Here is a 20,311-nt window from a genome sequence, read left to right on the forward strand (position 1 = left end):
CAAAAACATTGTTTGTTTTTGTTTCTGTTATCAATAGTATATATATGTGGTACTGGATTAGCATTCTCCTCATATATTGAAATCTAAAACACTCAATTAAACTATTAATAAAGATTGGTTGCCTCATATATTTCTTTGTTAACCTCTTAACTCGGAATGTAATAATACATATTATATTTATTCAAGAAGAATGTTAAATAATGTTGTCATTACGAATTTATAAATAGGAAAAAGAATAAATGAAAACTAAAATATATTATTTTATATATAACGAAGCACTTTAGGCTATTATTGTATCCTTATTTATTTGTGTACATTGTCAACGAACGATATTTTTATCAAAATAAATAAATTTCAAAATTAATTATTTAATTAGCTGAGGCAGCAAACATGATAAATAATTATAGGTTATGAATCATAAAAACTGGTAAATCCTATTATCTTCAGAATTTTAATGCAATATGAGTTTCCGTCATGCTAAGGCATAAATAATCATCACTGAGAAACTAAATTTACTGACAAAACCGTCGTACTTACGCGTGAAAACACACGCCGGCAATTATCTTCTTGCTATCGTTTTAACATGAAATAATACGACAATGCACTATTGTATACGACAATTCACGATTTGATATATGGATTGTTTCTCTGTCTTTTCACTGGATTAGAATCGTTTTCTAACAAAAAAATAAGCAAAATTTAAACAATAAACGCAAAGACCGCACCAACTGTCAAGTTTGTTTCGCTACTGGAGTAGCCGACCAATAAAACTGGTTACGCGAATAGGGACAAAGGATTTGATAATTCTATCTCTGTCTAAGTCATTTGTAACGTAAGTTTCTTTCTCTTTCTAGTGTAAGTGAGAAGGAAATCGTCATTGCGTAACGGCTGTTACTGGGAATTTACTGACAGAAAAACCCACTAACTTTTTATTGACCCGACCTGGGAATTGAACCCAGGACCTCTGGGTCTGCGGCCTTACATCCAGCCACTAGACCAACGCGGCCATTGATGTCATATGCAGATGCTGAAGCACTATTGATATCAAAAACAAAAACTGACAATGTAACCGGTTTTGGTTTTTTTAATTAATTTTTTTTTTAATAAATATTAATTAAATCCTGAAATTTTTTATCTCCCAAAACAGAGACTGCACTTACTATGGCAACATTATACACACACATTGACAAACTATCTCTGTCTCAGTCCCGGTTTCCCCATCCCTTGGTCTATTAGATTCTTTGTCTACAATAAAAACGTAGTAAAACAAAGTAAATTAAAAACAAAAGTTTGCATGACAAATTTATTCATTAACATAATTATTATCTATTTCAATTCGTAAATTACATTGTTTTGATTTACTAAGTTTTCCCCTTAAGTCATCAGATTTTTGTTTGCGGGTTGTCAAAATTTGTCTTAAATCACTTTGTTGTGTTGCCTTTGCAGTATTAACTTCTAATCTAGACCACACAGACACATTTTTCGAACTACTGTTCACTTTCTGTACCCTGCTTATTATATTATTATCCAAACCATTGGAAGGAATTGCATCATTTGAATATGATTTATCTTGTACCACCTTTACACCTAATCGAGACTGAATATTTTTATGTGAACTTTTTGCAGGTCTTTCTTTATATTTAAATTTATCGGAAACTATTTTTGTTTCTTTAGGAATAAAAGTACTTCTGGAATTTATAACCTCAATAGATAATGGTGCATAGTTGTCATTTTCCTCATCTTTGTTATGATATATAGAGTTATGTTTGACTTGTTTTGATTCTTCATCATCGGCATGCATTCTCATTCTCGGAGTTTTCGTTTTCTTTTTCCATTCTGAATCTGAATCACTACTTTCTTCTTCATCTTCAATTTTATAACTTCTCTTTCCAAGTCGCATTGCTAACTTTTTATTTTTTAACTGTAAAGTCTCAGTTGGTTCTTCAGACTCATCCTCATAATCAGTTTTTGTTAATTTTCTTTGAAATATTTCTTGATGGTCATAAACACCCCAAGATCTACATAAATCACCCCAGGGATTCTTACTAGTATTATTTCCACTTTCGAAATTTTGGGTATCTTTAATTTTTTGCTCTGGTATTTTATGATTAACCTTCTTATCACTATTTGTTGCAAAACGCATTAAAATAGTATCACTTTTTGAATGAGGCATTCCTTCTCGCCAATGGTATGAGGATTTCTCAAATAACATTTTCTTGACATCATCATTAGTTATTTCTTGAGAATGCACTAATAATGCTAATGCAACAGATATGTGATCTTGACAAACTATGTTACCTACAAAAAGTATTATTAATAGATAAAAAACAAAGTGCTGCTATTGTTAAATCTATACATATTAATTTATTAAAATATCAATACTGTGCCGAGATGGCACAGTGGATAGAACTCATTGATTTTAATTGCAGGTGTGAGGTACAAATGCCGAGAAGGAATATAAATATATGACTTTAATTTTACAATTCATCTTATACTTAATATTAACAAAAGGTAGAATTTCATTTGAACACAAATGAAATTCTACCTCACCTATACTCACCAACCCACACTGGAGCCACACTTGTGGAATGACCTAATCCTTCTCGAGAGAACCTTAGCCAAGCAGTAAGACTAAATATTACATAGATAGATTATTATAAAACTCACATGAATTGGCATCCACCCATTCTAAGGAAACTGGCTTATAGTCTTTTAAATATGCGAAAATTTCTTTAGTCGTCAAACCACCAACTCCATTTAAATGTAATGTATCAAATCGGAAATGTCTTTCGTTTCCGCTTTCAATTCCAAAGTTACTGTATAGTTCATCAATTTGATTCTGTGTCACCAATTTATTCCCAGTTAAGTTTAACCCAAATCTTTTGGCTCTATCTTCAATCTTTGAAGCATCAATTTTGTTTAACTGTTCTACAATAAGCCCTTCCTTATCTGCTTTATAAAACTGAAATTAAGCAATCATATAATTATGTCATCCAATTAGGTTAAAAGACAAACTGAGCTTCATAAAAATGTCATACCAAGATATTTTGATTATCCAATAATTCATGAGACAATTGCTCGTCATCAACAATCATTTCTGTGTCATCACTCATTTCACCTTCTTCTCTCTCTTGCTCCATAATACCTTTTCTGTGATCGATATATATATTACCTTATTAATACTAATAGTATAAAACTTTAGCGTAATCAAATATCAATAATTCATTTTCTTCGACTAAATGTTTGTATAATTTATTCAGCTTAAAATCTACACACAGTAAAGAAATATATACCTAATTGAACACATCATTTAAATTACAATACAATGAAGAATTAAATTAAACAAAGACACTAGTTGTACACATTACCACAGACAATAAACACTCTATTGTATAAACGTAGTGGTTACGTTAGCGGTTAGTCTGTGGCGGTGAATGCCGAATGTTTAATAATTATTAATCAAAGAGTATGTATATAAATTTCATAACACACTTTATACGTATTTTTTTTTTAATTTACGAAGAAATTTTTTGAGTTTCCATGATGCCAACTATACTAAGTACGATAAATATCCGGCTCTACGTATTTAAGATGCTTCACATCTCCATCATGCCATTGAAGTTTACATTTAACGATACAATATATACAAGGTATAATTTAAAATAGAGATAAAAACTTATATAATTATATGTTTGGGAACCCGTGTTGATTATTTGGTAGCAACTAAGATAATGCTTTTTTTACACGGTTGTTTTTGCTGAAATGTAGTGATTGCATTATAGAGTATTCTCTTTGGTCCGCGCCGAGTAGCTTGATCTGGCAGCACTGATATTATTTGACAGCTTATTTGATTAACTTGATTTTAAGAAGTCTCTTGGAATTCCAACTGAATACATTTAAGTGATTATAATTTAAATAGTTTAAGGTTTAGAATTACTATATTACTAAATTAAATATCACATCTAAATCTTACACTTGAACAATTTACATTGAATCTATCAATAAATATGGCTTCGTATATAGATATGAGTTTAGATGATATAATACAAAAACAGAAGAGGGGAATTTCTAGGTAATAACAAAACAATTTTTATTATTTAATTGACGTTTTTATTTTTTTATTTATCGTTAATTTTACTTGAAGATTTATTTTCACTTGTATGATAATCATTGTGCCCCAAATCACAATAAATAAAACATTTTGTATTCTCCTATTCGCTTATAAAATGTAATGACATAGCTTTAGGGTAGATTCTTGGTAGTTTAATAAAAATATAAAAACGTAGACAGCTTTGACAATCTCACTTAGATAATTGATAATCTTATGATAATTGTATTGGTTATTGAGACAACTGGTATATATAATGATTGAGCCTAAGAATTTTTATAATTATTTATATTTGTATAAATTTATTTTATTTTTAGACCTAAATCAAAAATGAAGAATCAATCTATACCTGTAAAACAAAACATTTTTGATGCAAGAAACAAAATTATATCAAAGAAGAGAACTCAAATCACTGATGCAAGAGAAAAATTAGCAGAGCTTGCACGACAGAAAGATGCACGCCTAAGATTAGAGCAAATGAGAGCAAAACGAGTAATTAGAAAATGTGTTTTAAGTTGACAAAGTCCTTATATAATATTTAGTTAACTAACGTTTAACTATGGTGATAATTATATATAGTTTCAAAATTTGCTCATTGTGTCTGAGTTTTTTATCTCAAACCTTGTAATACAATACTGCAGGCAATATATTTGTAATAGTATTTAGATGTATTTTTAAAAAATCAATTTTTTCAGTGTCAAAACACATTTATTACATTAATACTAATGTATATAATAAAAATGAAAAGTAACAGCCTATAAATGTCCCACTGCTAAGCTAAGACAAATTCATCCTTTTGAGGAGAAAGTTTAGCTTACTCCATCATGCTGCTCCAAAGGGGGTGGTGTTTTTTACATGAGGTTTCCTCTCAATGTTCTCTCTCATCACTGATGAGATAATGCATGAGATAAATTATAAGCATAAATTAAGTACATGATAATTTGTTGGTATTTGCTTGGGTGTTAAACATGCAATCTTTGGTTATGATTCACATGTTTAAGCCACTGATTCAGCTCAGATTAAAATATATATGTCTAATGTTTTAAATATGTGCTCTATATTGTTTATTTTTTTATTTTAAACAGGCAGGAAAATTACAAGGAGGAAGTTCAATTACCCAAAATCATGGTAAATTTATAAAACTTAACACAAAACGGGAAAGAGGTAATTTCCATATTTTGTAAAAGATACCTTTTACAACCTAATTTTCTTCGAACATTTGATAGGCCTTTGAAACTATGATTTGATCACAGCAAATGTTTCAGTTTTCTTGCCAGAAGGAATGTGATAAAAAATATTTTGTATGTCTTTAAATGTTGGTTTGTTTTCAGTCAATCCTAGAAGTATTTGCTAGAGAGTATATATTATGTAAATGCAACATCTTTATTTGAGTACCAGTCTTACAAGTGGTTCTGTCTCGATTCTGGCAATATGGTATTCAATATGTACAACACGGCAATATATTTTACAAGATGAATTATAAAAATATTACTTATAACATATTAATCTTCTTACATTTAAAGTGTATATGTCCAAAACACATTTAAACTGGGAAAGATATATTTTAGTTTGTTAAAAATAAAAAACAATGTTTAAAATTTAATAACCTTTTTCTTTTGAATTACCAGTGTTCACAGATCCTTCAAGACATGTTGTTTCACAGCCGCTTGCAGCAAAAAATATTAGAAAGCAAACTGTTAATAATAAAAAGAATATCGGTGATAGATCTGTTGAAGCAAGAAGTTTTGGTATATTTATTTTTATTAAAATTTCATGACTTTTTATAATTTTTCGCATTGTGCTTTAGTAAAATATGACATATAAATAGAATTGATATAATATAAGATTTTTATCATTCAGTATTTTCAAGATTTTTTTTTTTAAATTACTTTAATAATCCCAAGTAAGATGTCAACAATTTTAATAGTTGGATAAAATATATTTTTGTGAATTTTGTACTTTTACAGCTAAATCTTCACTAAAGCCAATTATTCGTACAGTTGAAAATGATCTAGAAATTATTGATAATTCCATGGAGGAAGACTATGAGCCATTGAGAAAGTCATTTTCTAATCGTAAAGCAAGTTTACAACTCAAAATTGTCACCCATAACAATGAAATTCACAGGTATTTTTGTTCTAGTCAAAGTGATTGATAGATAAATACATCGTTATAAAATGAAATTGCTTAAAACCTAACTATATTTACGTTTTATTGCTCAATAGATAAATATTAATATTGCTTTTGATTTTTTATTTTAAGAACTACTATTGCTGAAAAAGAAAAAAGCCCACCAAGACCCCCATCGATTTTGAAAAAGAGACCTATGGCTGCCTTACGAATTGAAAATAAAACAGAAAAGTTGGATAAACCTTACGAATATAGAATTATTGTAAGTAACTTGCGCAGCACTGTGACAAGTGGAGATATCGACGTAAGTTTTTAATCTTCTCATTACATAAATATTTTTAAATAATTCTTATTAAATAAAATGCAAATTGCTTCGACCATTCGCACTTGAGTTAAAGTAAAGTGCTAGGAGTTATTTTATCGCTTTGCTCCTTTTAAAAGCTATTAAGCTATTCCACACACGTTGGGTATATTGAGCGCAATACATTCAGAGTTCAAAATACAACGTGGAGCGTTAAAATAAACCTAGCTTAAACGTATGAACGTACATTGGAAAAGTCAAAAATATTGAATAACTACGCGTGCGGACAGTTCCCTTTAGCTTTGTAAGCTTTGTTTAGCTAAATAATTTGTATTATATAAATAATACTTGCGAATTATTTATATAATAAAATAATGCACGAAAATACTTTTATTTTAGGAATTATTTGGTGATGTTGGTGGTATGATAGAATCGCGTTTGGTTAGACCAGGGACAGCAGAAATAATTTATAAAAGTGTTGAAGATGCCCAGAGGGCTGTGGATCTCTATCATAATAGGCAATTGGATGGACAGCCAATGAATTGTCTTCTTGTCACACCTCGTTCAACATCTGCTGCCACTAGGTATAATTTAGTATATTATATTGTTGTTTATAAAAAAAATGCCCATCGGATCGATTTCGGCCACGGTTGCCAATTTCAAGATAGATTAGCCAACTGCGCAGGACATACTATAGAGCACAAGTGTGTGCGCAAACACAGGTGTATTCTCTATTTCCTAAGTTTCATAATCCGAGGGGACGGTAATTCGACACGACCGAAAAGTGTTAAGGCGCGGGATAGTGGCTTTACGTGCTTTCCGAGGCACGGGAGTGTACACAAATCCAACTTCAAAACTCCACGCTGCTACTGAGAATTTTCGACAGATAAACCCAATAATTTTATTGTCCCAACCTGGAATTTGAAATCAGGACCTCCGACATCCTTACATCTAGCCACTAGACTAACGAGGCAGTAAATGTTACTCAAATCAAAAAAATAATTCTTGTATTGTTTTTTTTTAACTTATAATGATAATAATTTTAGGAACAGTAACAAGCCTGCATTGTACAGCACAAACTCAAATGTGGAGCCCGACATATCAACATTTCATAAGGTGCTATTTAGTAACTTTTAATAAGTATTTCTATATAACATATATATATATATATATATAGAACATCTAAAAAAGAAGGATCAAGAAACATTTAAATTAAACTGAACCATACATTTTATAAGCATTAGTGTGAGAGATAGAAATGGTCTAAAGATTTAAAAATTGCAATGGGCGTAATAGTTTCTAATTATTATCATTTACAATATTACCTGCATAAAAAATAAAACTCTTAATAATCCGTTTTTTCATTTAATACCTTGTTTCTTTGTTATAATTATTTTTTTTAAATATTAATGCTAGCTAAATTATCGAACACCAGTAACTCGTTCCAGAGTTGCACAGGTAGAATAAGGATCTACATTAGACCTGTAAAGAAAAGAACATTCGGCCTCTTCCTGAACACCTGAACTATTTGGCCTGGATTACGAATTGCCTCGCAAATTGCAATTTTTCGACACCATAACATACGACTTATTAACTTATGTTATTATTTATAATAAAACAGAAGTAGTAATTCAATTTTCAAGTCTATAATTTAAATTTATGTATATATACATTTTTAGTTTGCTTAAAAATGAGTATTAAGTTAATTTTCTTTGCATTTAATTACTTATAACTAAAGTAACTACACTTGGTTTAACATTTACTAGTTACCTGTTATTGATCTCTTGGCTAAATTAACATAATATGTAACTTTCCATTGTTCTTCATCATTGCTTTCTAGAATTAGCAATGTATGTTCAAATTTAATTAAAGTTAAATTATTTATTTATTGGGGTTTTGATATTTTATACTTTTGTTTTTTAAGTATTTGGCAAATAGTAACCGAATTTTCGTTGAGACTAACGTGTCTATATAAAAAGTTTACGTTAAAGAAAAAACGTACTAAAAAAAATCTTGCTTTTTTTGGGTCACATTCAATGGATCGGAAGTTAGCAAACAAATTTTTTGTATGATTTGCTCATGACAAAAACTTTCATTGCCATGCACCTGAATTTGATTCAAAGTTTATTTCAATATATTAAAGTAATCTGGAACCATTACGTTCTAAGACTGATGTCAAAAAGTGAATACCTAAATGGATTAAAGTCTTCAATATAGAAGTTTTACACATTGATTGTAAAAAAAAATATTATCACTGATTCGAAATAAAACACGTCGTACCTGAGAGAAACTTCAAATAAACTCGGCAGATTCTTTCTTTTATAACCCGGTGTAGTTGAATAACTTGTCGGGTTTCTGGTACTTATAGTATCTATGTCACAATTTCTACAAAAAACTTTTATGTTTTTACGAACATAAAAGAATAAATCAATATTTTAATTTATTTACATGTTTTTCTTAAGAGACCTTTGGGGCCCTGGTTATATATTACGCAGTAGCTTTTTACGGTTGGTAAATTAAATAATTAATTATTTATTTATTGCATTCACAAAATTTGATATAATTAGTTATTGGATACTGTTAGAAGTGTTTCTCGCTTGGTTGATCAAGACGTGGTGTCTCAATTGGTGGCACGACCGGTGGCGTTGTCTTGGCGTCCTAATGAGATAGGGCCCTTATACTACAGTCATAGACTAGATTTTCTATCATTCGTTTCCTTTTCCTTAACGCTATAATACTGTCACCGTCGTGTTTCCGTCGGCCATTAATTTAGATATTTCGATTTTCGTGTGCGGCACCGCACTAGTTTTAGATTCTATAATCTTTTGTATTAAGTAGTTTAACTTTATGACTTCAAAGCATCAATTTAATTTTTAGTACCGAAAGTGAAACTGTAAAATGGGTGACCGTAAGTATTACATATTATTGAATAACTATAATTAAAAACAAACCTCTTAAGCTTACAATTATAATACTTTTAGCTTACGCGTCTGGTGATTATAGTGGTGGAGGCGGCTATCCCGCTCAATATTCGATTCCTCCTCCAACTTTAAGCTCGAGTGAGAGTAGTTACAATCCAGGACAGCAACAAGGAAATTATAGTAACCCAAGCGGCTATTCTGGGCAAAATTCCGGCCCTGCCTGGAATCAGCAAAGTTCAGGAAGTGAGTAAATTTACCGGTAATTACCTCGCTTACTAAAATTAATATGCTTTATTTATATTTATCAATTCTTATAGGTGGGAGTGGAAGTAATTATGGGGCAAGTCCACAAGATAATAATTTTGGTCAAAATTTTGGCTCCAATTATGGAAGCGGGGGATATGATCGAAATAATGGTAACAACTACAACGTGAGTGGAAATGAGCGCGGAGGAAGTAGCTACGGTAATAGTGATCGAGGAAGCAGTTATGGCGGCAGCGATCGGGGTAGCGGTAACTACGGCGGTAGTGATCGCGGTAGTGGCTCTAACTATGGAGGAGACAGAGGAGGGAGTGGCTACTCTGGTGGTGACCGAGGATATGGTGGAGGTGATAGATCAAGCTACAATAGAGACGGGGGGAATAGAGACGGTGGCTATGGGTAAGCATCTCCTTGTAATAATAATTTTATAATTAAAATAAATTGTACATAGTAATCATAAATAATACAGATATACAATTCAGTTAAATTAAGGGAGTTTTAAGCAGCAGCTGAATTTAGTTAAAGTATTTTCTTATAAATTCTATATTGAGCTTACTAAGTAGATAATTAACAACAAAATACTTATACCAAAATCATACCAATATTTTCATAAAGGTAGTGAAACTTAATCAATACTCACATAAAAAAAAATATAATAAAGGTAAATATTGAAATATTATGTACTTAGGGTTGAATTACAAATTGTATTTAAAAATGCTATATTTTTAAGGTAATGGTAATTGTAGTATGAAATATCTTACATAACATAAATAAATCTTCACTTCTTTCTTTTTACAAAAATCAAGTTCATATAAGAGAATTATAAATGTGCATGTTTAACAGTGTCCAAATAATTTGTAATAGAAATGTCTTAACTTGTATATTTTGATAAATGCATAAACTTACTGTAAGGTTTGCAAATAAATATTGAAAGAGTTAATAAAAAAATATGGGAATATATTAAATGTTAAGGTAGATGATCAAAGTGATACATATAGTTTTAATAATATTAGGACTTAATAAGTAAGTTTTAATTAAGGTAAATCTGCTACTAATTTATTCATATTGCTACTGTCACAAACCTTCCTCATTACTACATAGTCTAGTTGTGGCCCAAATTTAATATATTGCTAATGAGAATTTTGCTTGCAACATAATTTTTATTAAATTCAAAATTTATAGGTACTTATTTTTTATTTCGGTGAATAATCATTTCAAATTCGTAATTTGTTTGTGGCAAACTATTTTTTTGGGAGCATTGGAAAGATTGCAATTATTCTATAAGTTAATCTTTGATGTAAACAGCTTTAGACATATTATTTTTTTATTCACTTAAAATAAATATTGTATTTAGGCACAGGCACTATTTTCATCGTATTTACCTACAGTGATTAATTTATGCGACAATGACCATCGACCATGTATTTTATCCATCAGAATGGGAAGTCTATAAATGGTAAAATTTTAAAAACAAACAGTATACTAGGGGCCAAATACATATACTTTTCAGAAGGGTGGTTTCAAAATATCAGGTATTCAAGCTCTTGGTTTTGACTTAAATGTCACAAAATCTGGTTTTGTTATAGCAGGATATTTAGTATATCTTTAGGATATGTGCTATTTTATATATGTGGGACACATAGCTTTAATGCAAGTCTGTACTATTTAAAATGGAACATATGGTCACAATATGTGTAATTGTATTTATGGTTCTATTTGTTCACACTGACATGGGTTTGTGTTATTCATTATATATGTTTTTTAAACATGCAAAAGGGATTGTTATATATCACAACCATGAAAAATAGATAAACTGAAAAATCAAATAGTACTTTTCATATTTTTACAGATAAAGGAATATTATTGATAGCTAGTATCCTCTCCTGATATAAACATCTTAGCTAAACTGTGGTACATTAATTGAACACACTATTTTGCTTTATTATGAAAACTTGTTGAATCTTAGAATTTTTCTCACTTTATCACAAATCTTGAAAAAGTGTTATTTGAAATACATTTGTTTATAACAATATAACTACAAATGAATGTGTTTGTACTTAACTAAAGAAATATATTTGACAAAATTAACAAAATTGGTTCTTTGATTTATTCTAAGACACTTTTTTAAGATTTCTCATGTGCATGACTTACAAAGAATGCGTAAATGTGTTTGACATCAAAAACTGTTCTAAGATTTTCAAGGTATCAAGGTAATACATTATGCAAAAGAAAAGGATTCAACATCGAAATGGTCAATCATAAAAGTGACCTTAGTTTCAATCTGCGTGCATCATAAGGTGTGCCCCCAGCCTGCCCAGTGTGAACTAAATGGTGTTTTTGTTGTTTTAGTGGCGGCGGCAGGGGGGGTGGTTATAATAAAGGTAAAGCTCCTCGCTTATGAGCGATTGGTGCTGTTGTCATATTTTTAATTTGTAATTTTTAAGGGCTGCCAAATAAATTAATTTAATGGTACGTACTTCACTTCTTGGCTGTTGACAAATTGTCTTCCTTCACTATTAAGAGTATATCATTTTTTAAACTTGTTTGTAAAAAAACAGTTAGTGTAACCATCAGGTTTTAACCCAGTAAATTTGGGTTATTGTATATTCCATAGAATATCGAAACAGATTTTCTGGTATGTAACTAAGAAGAGAATTAGACCAACATCGGAACTTATATACAAAGCAAATGTTACGATTAACTTTAAAACTTCTTCACTAGATTATTTAAGAAACAATTGACACATGGTTTCATTTAGGTAATTATGTATAAGCAATAAAATTCCACTTGCAGGTGGTCTTATTGAGGTGGATAATAAGATAGTTATGGGTGTATTATCAGTTTTAAAGATAAGGTATAAAAATGTTACTTATTGTGTTACAATTAAAGGGTGCAAGGTAATTCTTAAAGACATATTTGTATGTTTTAGCTAATACATGGAGTTTTCAACAACTGTCAGCAGCTGCATAAGTGTTTTATTATTTAAATATAGTCCATTGGTTATTTATATACCAAGTAAATACTGTCAGGCTGCATCATATTTAGAATGTGTGTTCGCAACATAAAGCCACAGTAATTCTTTAAAGTATACCAGAAACACTGTATATATTTTGGCAGCCCTGTGCTTTAAAATAACTTCATAAAATGTATCACTGTTAAAATAGAATGATACATTGTTTTTTCGTCGTAAAGTAAACAAACAGTGGTAGTGGATTACTTAATTCTTTTGATAGTGTGATTATAATAATAAGAGTTTTAAATAAAGTGCATGTTCTACAACACAATCTCGTTTTTAAATTCTGAATCAACATGCAATATTGGGTTTTGTCTGACATTTAGATCACATTGTTTTTAAATGGGTTTTAAAAATTGCGCTAGAAATGGAATAGGAAAAAGGTCTATTATAATGTTTATTTTAAAGTGCAATTGAGATTGATTTGTATATTGTTTATAGGTGGCGGCGGTGGATTCGGCGGTGATAGAGGAGGAGGAGGTGGTGGTGGAGATATGATAACTCAAGAAGATACTGTTTTCATACAAGGAATGAACCCATCTACAACAGAAGATGAACTGTGTCAATTTTTTGGTGCAATAGGTATCATAAAGGTAAAAATATACCAGAGCAATTTTCACTGGCGTGCTAGAGAGGGGGCAGGTAGAAGATAAAAAACAGCCTAGGTCATTCCTCGAGGGCCAAGCTTGCTTCATATCAAATTTCATTAAAATCAGTTTAATGGTTTTGTGTGAAAGTGTTAGTTAGAGTTACTTTAACATTTATAATATTAGTATAGATGAGAAACATAAAAATTACATTTTGTCAAAAATTTTAAATCCAAAAGATTTTCTTGTAGAATGTGCAAAGTTTTAATTGAGGGGGTAAATATATCTTAGTTATGAAATATTGTGTTATCCTTTATGCTAAAGATTTCTCACACATATTTTCCATAGGTTAGGTTAGGTTTACAAGTATGTTGACTTTCCGAAAGTAAAATAAATTTAAATATTCCATATATTAAAGGAATATATATATATAATATTATTAATACACTATAATTATGTAAATTTATTGCATTTTTTTTACAGACAGACAAAAAAACACAAAGACCAAAGGTGTGGATGTATAAAGATAAAGCTACTGGTCAGCCTAAAGGTGAAGCAACAGTCACCTATGAAGATTCCAATGCTGCTTCATCTGCTATACAGTGGTTCGATGGAAAAGATTTTAATGGAGCTACAATAAAAGTGTCACTAGCTCAAAGACAAAATACCTGGGGCGGTGGCAAAGGAGGCGGTGGCGGCGGTGGTTTCCGCGGTGGCCGAGGTGGTGGTGGCGGCGGCCGAGGTGGCGATGGAGGAGGAGGCGGCGGCGGGGGCATGGGTGGCGGTCGAGGCGGCGGTCTACCATCAGGCAATCGCGCTGGTGACTGGAGGTGTCCTAATCCCAGCTGTGGAAATACGAACTTCTCTTGGCGAAAAGCTTGTAATCGATGCAACGAAGAGAAACCGGGTGGCGGAGGCAACGGCGGAGGTGGCAGCGGTGGCAATGGGGGCAGCGGTGGTGGACCTCCATCAGGCGGTCGCGGCGGAGGTGGTGGAGGTGGCCCACCGGGAAGAGGCGGTCGTGGTGGTGGTGGTGGTCGTGGCGGTGGACGAGGAGGTGGAGGTGGCGGAGGCGGAGGCAGTTGGGGCAGCCGTCCTGATCGCAGTGGTGACCGTGGCGGAGACCGGCGTGGTTCCGGCGGTGGCGGCGATCGTGCGGGCGGCGGCGCAATGAGAGGCGATGGAGGGTAATTTTTTAATTTAGTCAATACAAACACCAATTAGTACCAATTAGTATTTTTTCTATTGAGAAATTTTTTGAAATTTTCTTTTATTTTTCAGAGGCAGAGATCGCCAGAGACCTTATTAAATAGTTTATGTTTAGTGTTAATCTGAACCTAGGTTATTAGGTTATAATACTTTGTTGTGACTGATGCTATAAATGTATTGACTTACTACAAACAAAAAATATTACCACAATATTGTAATACTTTTTACAATACATTACAAATGTATCCATTCCTGCAGTCATTGACTTTTATTTTATTTCAAAATTACAATATAATTATGTATTTTATTCAAATATAAAATTAAAGTTACTAAACTAAAACTTACAATTTGAAAATAGGAATAGTTAGTGTGTGTATGAATCTGTCAAAGAATTGATTTTATTACTACTTTTAAAATATTTGTAGCCTTGTGGTGTTCTTCTATAAATATGTCAACAAAATAAAGTGGTAAACAAATTAAGAGTTGTTTTATTTTTGAATTTAAGTATGAAAAGAAAAGCATTTCAACACTTGGTACAAACTGTCTAGCGTGAACTTCGCAGGTTCATTTCTAATCCGTCGTCCTCCATGCATAGCGAGGATGCTTATGTCATCTGACATACCTAATGTCTGCGATCTATCTCTTGCCGACAGTTCGATTTTTAGACATTCGTTCTGCATAAGGGTCCGTTCACACAGACCGGCTCGGAGAGCATCGGCCTGCTTTTTTCTTTTCACACAGACCGGGTCGTATACGCTTGGAATTGGCCGGAGCGGAGCCGCCAACTATTTCACATCGACCGGCTGGAAGAGATCTGAAAGCGGGTGCGGTTGGATGTGCTCGGAGCCGTGTTTTGTTTTCGGTGTGTCAACGTGTGCTTTTCGAAACATGGATTTAGATAGCTCCGACGAAGAAATATATTTGTTAGCAAGATTACTTGAAATAGAACATAGGAAACGTAAGCGCAAGCGGAAACAAATATGGGTAAAACATATTTGGAAAAACAGACTAATCCATGGGGAGTTTCACACCATTTTCGAGGAATTGAAGAGAGATAGCCTAAAATTTTATGAGTATTATCGTATGGAATATTGGCAATTTTTGAAATTGACAGATTTGTTAAGAGTACATATAACAAAAAAGACTACAAATTATCGTTGCACCATTACAGCCGAAGAAAGGTTAACGGTAACTTTAAGGTAAATAAAAAACAATTATTTATACTAATCATGTTATTTAGATCACAAAATCACAGCCCTCCATTTATTAAGCATTGTTTACGTTAATGAAATGTAAATTACTTATACTAATCATGTTAAATAACACAAACATCTAAATAGATCACAAAATCACAGCCCTCCATTTATTAAGCATTATTTACGTTAATGAAATGTAATTAAATAGTACAGATTTGTGTGTGTTTAATTATTATTATTATAATTATTATTGTTTTTGATTGTTTATTATTTTGTATTTTGTGTGCTGGTATTGTACCCGTAAGTAGTCTGATCTGGATAGTTTTGAGGAATATAGGTTTCGTTTGACACTAGGTAAGTAGATTGATTAGTCGATGGCGGTGAATTTATAGACAAAGAATAATTCAAATCTGTACTATTTTCATACAGACTTAATTCAGCTTCATTAACAATGTTAAACACGCGCCTTTTAATTCGTGCTTGGACTTCTTTTGGGAATGTTTCCACTGTATCTGACATAGACAAAAAAAAATTACGTAATGCCTTGTCACGGGGTGTAGTATTTCTTTTTTCTTCAAGATACTCTTCGAAAACCGTAGCAACATCTTTGCTTAAGCGTGGTCTCTTTTTCGAGCCAGAAGTACTTGCAAGCGATTCAACTTCAGAATGGTCAGAACGTTTAGATGATGTCGATGGTGGTGGTATTGGTGTGCCAGGCTCTGAATCATCCGATGATAATGTTACATTAGATATTTGGTTTCGATTGCGAAAAAATGGTATTATAAAAGAAAGTTCTTTTTCAAATTTTATCAATTTGGACGTAGTTGCACCATCGCCACTCTTGCCTTTTCGGTTATAATAGGCTTTTCTGAAGTTATCTCGCAGTTTCTTCCAACGATCCTGGCACTGCGTCACTGGAAAGAACAGAAATGAAAAATTAATAACATAACTCTTTTTTATTTTATAGTTCGTTTTGGTACGGCAGTCTTATATTTCTATTTTGTGTGTTTGTTTTATTTTTACAGATTCCTCATCACTGGTTGCAGTTTCAAAAACTTGTCATTTAATTTTCGAATGGGAATTTCTACAGTTCATTCAATTATTCATGAGACAATCAGAGTAATTTGTGATGTTTTGATGCCCATAGTTATGCAGATGCCAGATGAAGAAATGTGGGAAAAGGTTTCACGTGATTTCTTTAATATTTGGAATTTTCCTAACTGTTTGGGCGCTATAGACGGAAAGCATGTCAATATACAGGCACCAGATAATAGTGGAAGCTTATACTATAATTATAAAAACTTTTTCAGTACAGTGTTACTAGCTGTGGTCGACGCGAAATACAGTTTTTTAATTGTTGATGTCGGATCATATGGTAAAAATAGCGACGGCGGAATTTTACAGAATTCAAAATTTTGGAAAAAACTCAACACCAATAAGTTAAAGCTGCCCCCAAATAAACCTCTACCTAGTACCACTGAAAGCTTACCACATGTTTTTATAGGAGACGAGGCATTTCCTTTGAGCAATAATATATTGCGGCCGTATCCAAGAGAACAAGCAAGAACAGAATTATCAAAAAAAGTATTTAATCTGCGTTTAAGCAGGGCAAGAAAAGTCGTAGAATGTGCATTTGGAATGCTAACTCAAAGATTTGAAATTTATCAAAAACGAATGAAAATTCAGCCGAAGTACTGTGATTTAATTATATTAGCAACTACATGTTTACATAATTTTTTAATAGAAAATCGGACGCCAGGACAAGAGAATGAATTTCACAGCAATATAAATTTATTAACAGCAATAACAGACAATAATAATGAAAACAGTTCTAATAGCGACGCAGTTCTAACCACAAGGAATAAATTTAAGGATTATTTTTCATCAAGTGGTGCTTTAGATTGGCAAGATCAAGTGGCTACGCGAGTTTCTTAAGTTATATTTAATAAAAATTGTCTACTACATAAGTATATTCTAACGATCAGATACTCAAACGAGTTTTTAAAGTAAGGGCGCATTTAAACTCATGTTATTCCTATTTTGACTTTGAATCTAACACGTCGCAGCACGAGTTTAAGAAGCCCTTGCTTTAAAATTCGTTTGAGTATCTGGGGGTAGGTGTAAAACAATGAAAACCTTACTTACCACTTATTCCGAGACATTTGCTAATTTCCTCCCATGCATTGTCTTTCATTATCCGATCGCTATATGATGGCTTGGTTATGTCAAATAAACACTCATATTTTGACACGAGTATTATTAATTTTTCATCATTCATCTTTTCGTACAAGTACGCACAACTATTACGTTCAAATGTTGCTATCAAAATGGCGGTCGGCGCGGCCGCAGCGGGCACGCAATCGGAGCCGATCGGCTACGCGATAGAGAAAGAGCACGCAATCGGAGCCCATCGGCTGCGCGAGCGAGAAAGAGCACGCAATCGGAGCCGACAGGCTGCGCAAGCGAGAAAGAGCACGCAATCAGAGCCGATCGGCTGCGCGAGCGAGAAAGAGCACGCAAGCGGAGCCGGTCGGCTCCTTTTATTACTTCACACGAAGCGCGTTCAGGCATTTTTAATGACAAAAAAGGTGCAAATGCAAAAATAAACTTTACTACAATCACTCAAAACACTGTTTCCAACGTGATAAAAATCTGCTCTCCTCTCCGAGCCGGTCTGTGTGAACGGACCCTTAAATGACGTTACCTGAATTAGGAAGATGTAAATTTTGTACTAAAATAATCTTTGAATGATTATAATAACATACCTGAATAATTTATGATTATATCTTTATATAAGCTATATAATATATATCTTTATATAAGAGCACTTTTGAATTACCATGTAGAGTATTGAATTGAATGCAAAGCTACCACCGGTGATTTTCTAGTTTACCTGACCGATGGACTGAAGCAGTTGAGTCAAGAGGCCACCTCTTGGACTCAACTACAACAAAATTACTTTTTTTTATAAGCAAATCAATTTGGGCGCTCTCGTATACTTTCTGCTCCGTCAGAGTTACCCTCTGACATTTGAAATTAGGAAGATGAGCTTATTTTTTTATGATCTCAAAAAATCATATTTAAAATATAAAAAATACTGGTGAAAGAATTTTTACGATATCTGCAAAAATGATTTCTTTACAATTTTTTAAAGTTAGGAGTTAAATTCTTTTCTGGAGTGACCGATCGACGCGTGACGTCACATCGCCCAACGTCGCTTGCTGGCCCGTACAATTCCGCCTGTATTTTCGCGTTGTTCTTGATTTTATTTATATTTCGGTTAGTATAAAAAGAAACTTTCATACTTCTATTATACAGTACCATACTAATTTAACAAATAGAACTCGGGAAAAATACTTTTTATATATATTATCAACAAATACAAGTAGATATTTTCGTGATGAGCATTTTAATGTAAGTACCTTAGTAGTAAAATTTGTCGTATTTATAAGTTTTTACTTTGAGGATCAAACAATTAATTTTTACAGGCTAGTTATAGGTATTCGTTTAATATAAACATAATTAGGCCGCTGTAGGCGAAATCGGTCAGGAGCAGCGTGGTGGTATAAGTTCCAAACCTTCTCCACAAAAAGGGAGAGGAGGCCTTTAGCCCAGCAGTGGGACATTCACAGGCTGTAACGTTAAACATAATTCAGAATGTTCGTAATACGGCTTCGATACGTTGAATACCGATAGTGTTGTCATAAGAGTTGGTATCGATGAAAAATTCATTTCGACGTTAATCTTAAGAGTATTGTTAATCTTGAAGATAATTTTTGAAAAACGCCGTATCTTCAATGGTATACGATGAAAAAATCCTTAATGACTGTGACCCATTGAAATTGATTTTTACCATATTATGTTTCGTTGAAAGTCAAATATGTAGTCTAATATAGTACGTATGATACAAATGGAATCAGATAATTCTTTACTCAAATAGCACCTTATAAGAGCACTTTTGAATTACCATGTTAGAGTATTGAATTGAATGCAAAGCTACCACCGGTGATTTTCTAGTTTACCTGACCGATGGACTGAAGCAGTTGAGTCAAGAGGCCACCTCTTGGACTCAACTACAACAAAATTAGCAGTTAGTCTGGACATAGAAAAAGCCTTTGATTGGGCTTCCCAGAAAATAATGCAACTGGATCCAATTTTGCCAGATCGGACCATCAAGGTCATTGTCGACGGTGCATGCTCTTACTTAAAATTCGTCAATTCTGGTGTTCCACAAGGCTGTGTTATCACCTTCTCTTCTCCTTCTGCATATTAATGACATGTGCAAATTAGCAATATTCAATGTTGGCAGACAACAGCACTATAGACGTCTTATACACCGGCCGCCCTAATATTTGTCGGGAACACGTCGATGAGTATAAACTGGTGCCTGAAATCACAAGTGCTTATTAACCAAAGTCTGAGATTCAACCAAATTTGGTACAACTCAACCCCAATACGATACAAGTTTACGCTATGCCTTCTAAAATGTCATCTTTTGTCATATCATTTTATGAATACCACCTCGCTGCCAAATCCAGTATCGAGACGTTGGGTTCCGCGGTCTATTGGAAGGTGAAGCCAAATT

The 20,311-nt window shown here is 32.6% G+C and overlaps 5 protein-coding genes across 6 annotated transcripts; 3 read left to right on the plus strand and 2 right to left on the minus strand.

The window, feature by feature from the left end:
- Nucleotides 1-1,289: 1,289 nt before the first annotated feature.
- Nucleotides 1,290-3,362, minus strand: LOC126769914 (nuclear cap-binding protein subunit 3-like). Its single transcript, XM_050488891.1, has 4 exons — nt 3,294-3,362; nt 3,039-3,150; nt 2,668-2,962; nt 1,290-2,298 (listed from the first exon to the last, which is right to left on the minus strand). Exons 1-4 carry the CDS (start codon nt 3,308-3,310, stop codon nt 1,304-1,306), a joined length of 1,419 nt encoding a protein of 472 aa, XP_050344848.1. The 5' UTR covers nt 3,311-3,362; the 3' UTR covers nt 1,290-1,303.
- A 471-nt stretch (nt 3,363-3,833) lies between these two features.
- Nucleotides 3,834-7,682, plus strand: LOC126769917 (polymerase delta-interacting protein 3-like). Its single transcript, XM_050488897.1, has 8 exons — nt 3,834-4,072; nt 4,426-4,600; nt 5,194-5,272; nt 5,737-5,856; nt 6,076-6,235; nt 6,371-6,542; nt 6,939-7,123; nt 7,586-7,682. Exons 1-8 carry the CDS (start codon nt 4,008-4,010, stop codon nt 7,674-7,676), a joined length of 1,047 nt encoding a protein of 348 aa, XP_050344854.1. The 5' UTR covers nt 3,834-4,007; the 3' UTR covers nt 7,677-7,682.
- A 1,577-nt stretch (nt 7,683-9,259) lies between these two features.
- On the plus strand, nt 9,260-15,010 carry LOC126769913 (RNA-binding protein cabeza). The gene is made up of 7 exons (XM_050488890.1): nt 9,260-9,447; nt 9,521-9,703; nt 9,778-10,120; nt 12,071-12,102; nt 13,176-13,327; nt 13,805-14,508; nt 14,603-15,010. Exons 1-7 carry the CDS (start codon nt 9,438-9,440, stop codon nt 14,628-14,630), a joined length of 1,452 nt encoding a protein of 483 aa, XP_050344847.1. The 5' UTR covers nt 9,260-9,437; the 3' UTR covers nt 14,631-15,010.
- A 408-nt stretch (nt 15,011-15,418) lies between these two features.
- LOC126769916 (uncharacterized) lies at nt 15,419-17,974 on the plus strand. 2 transcript variants are annotated; one of them, XM_050488896.1, is made up of 3 exons: nt 15,419-15,729; nt 16,752-16,908; nt 17,037-17,974. In XM_050488896.1, exons 1-3 carry the CDS (start codon nt 15,419-15,421, stop codon nt 17,085-17,087), a joined length of 519 nt encoding a protein of 172 aa, XP_050344853.1. In that variant the 3' UTR covers nt 17,088-17,974. The 2 variants fall into 2 exon arrangements, with proteins under 2 accessions (XP_050344853.1, XP_050344852.1); XM_050488895.1 differs by having other exon boundaries at nt 16,752-17,974.
- LOC126769919 (uncharacterized) lies at nt 15,729-18,403 on the minus strand. The gene is made up of 2 exons (XM_050488899.1): nt 17,872-18,403; nt 15,729-16,640 (listed from the first exon to the last, which is right to left on the minus strand). Exons 1-2 carry the CDS (start codon nt 18,002-18,004, stop codon nt 15,994-15,996), a joined length of 780 nt encoding a protein of 259 aa, XP_050344856.1. The 5' UTR covers nt 18,005-18,403; the 3' UTR covers nt 15,729-15,993.
- Between the last annotated feature and the right edge of the window lie 1,908 nt (nt 18,404-20,311).

The sequence above is a fragment of the Nymphalis io genome, chromosome 8 (assembly GCF_905147045.1).
Source record: "Nymphalis io chromosome 8, ilAglIoxx1.1, whole genome shotgun sequence".
In the NCBI taxonomy this organism is placed as follows: Eukaryota; Metazoa; Arthropoda; class Insecta; order Lepidoptera; family Nymphalidae; genus Nymphalis; species Nymphalis io.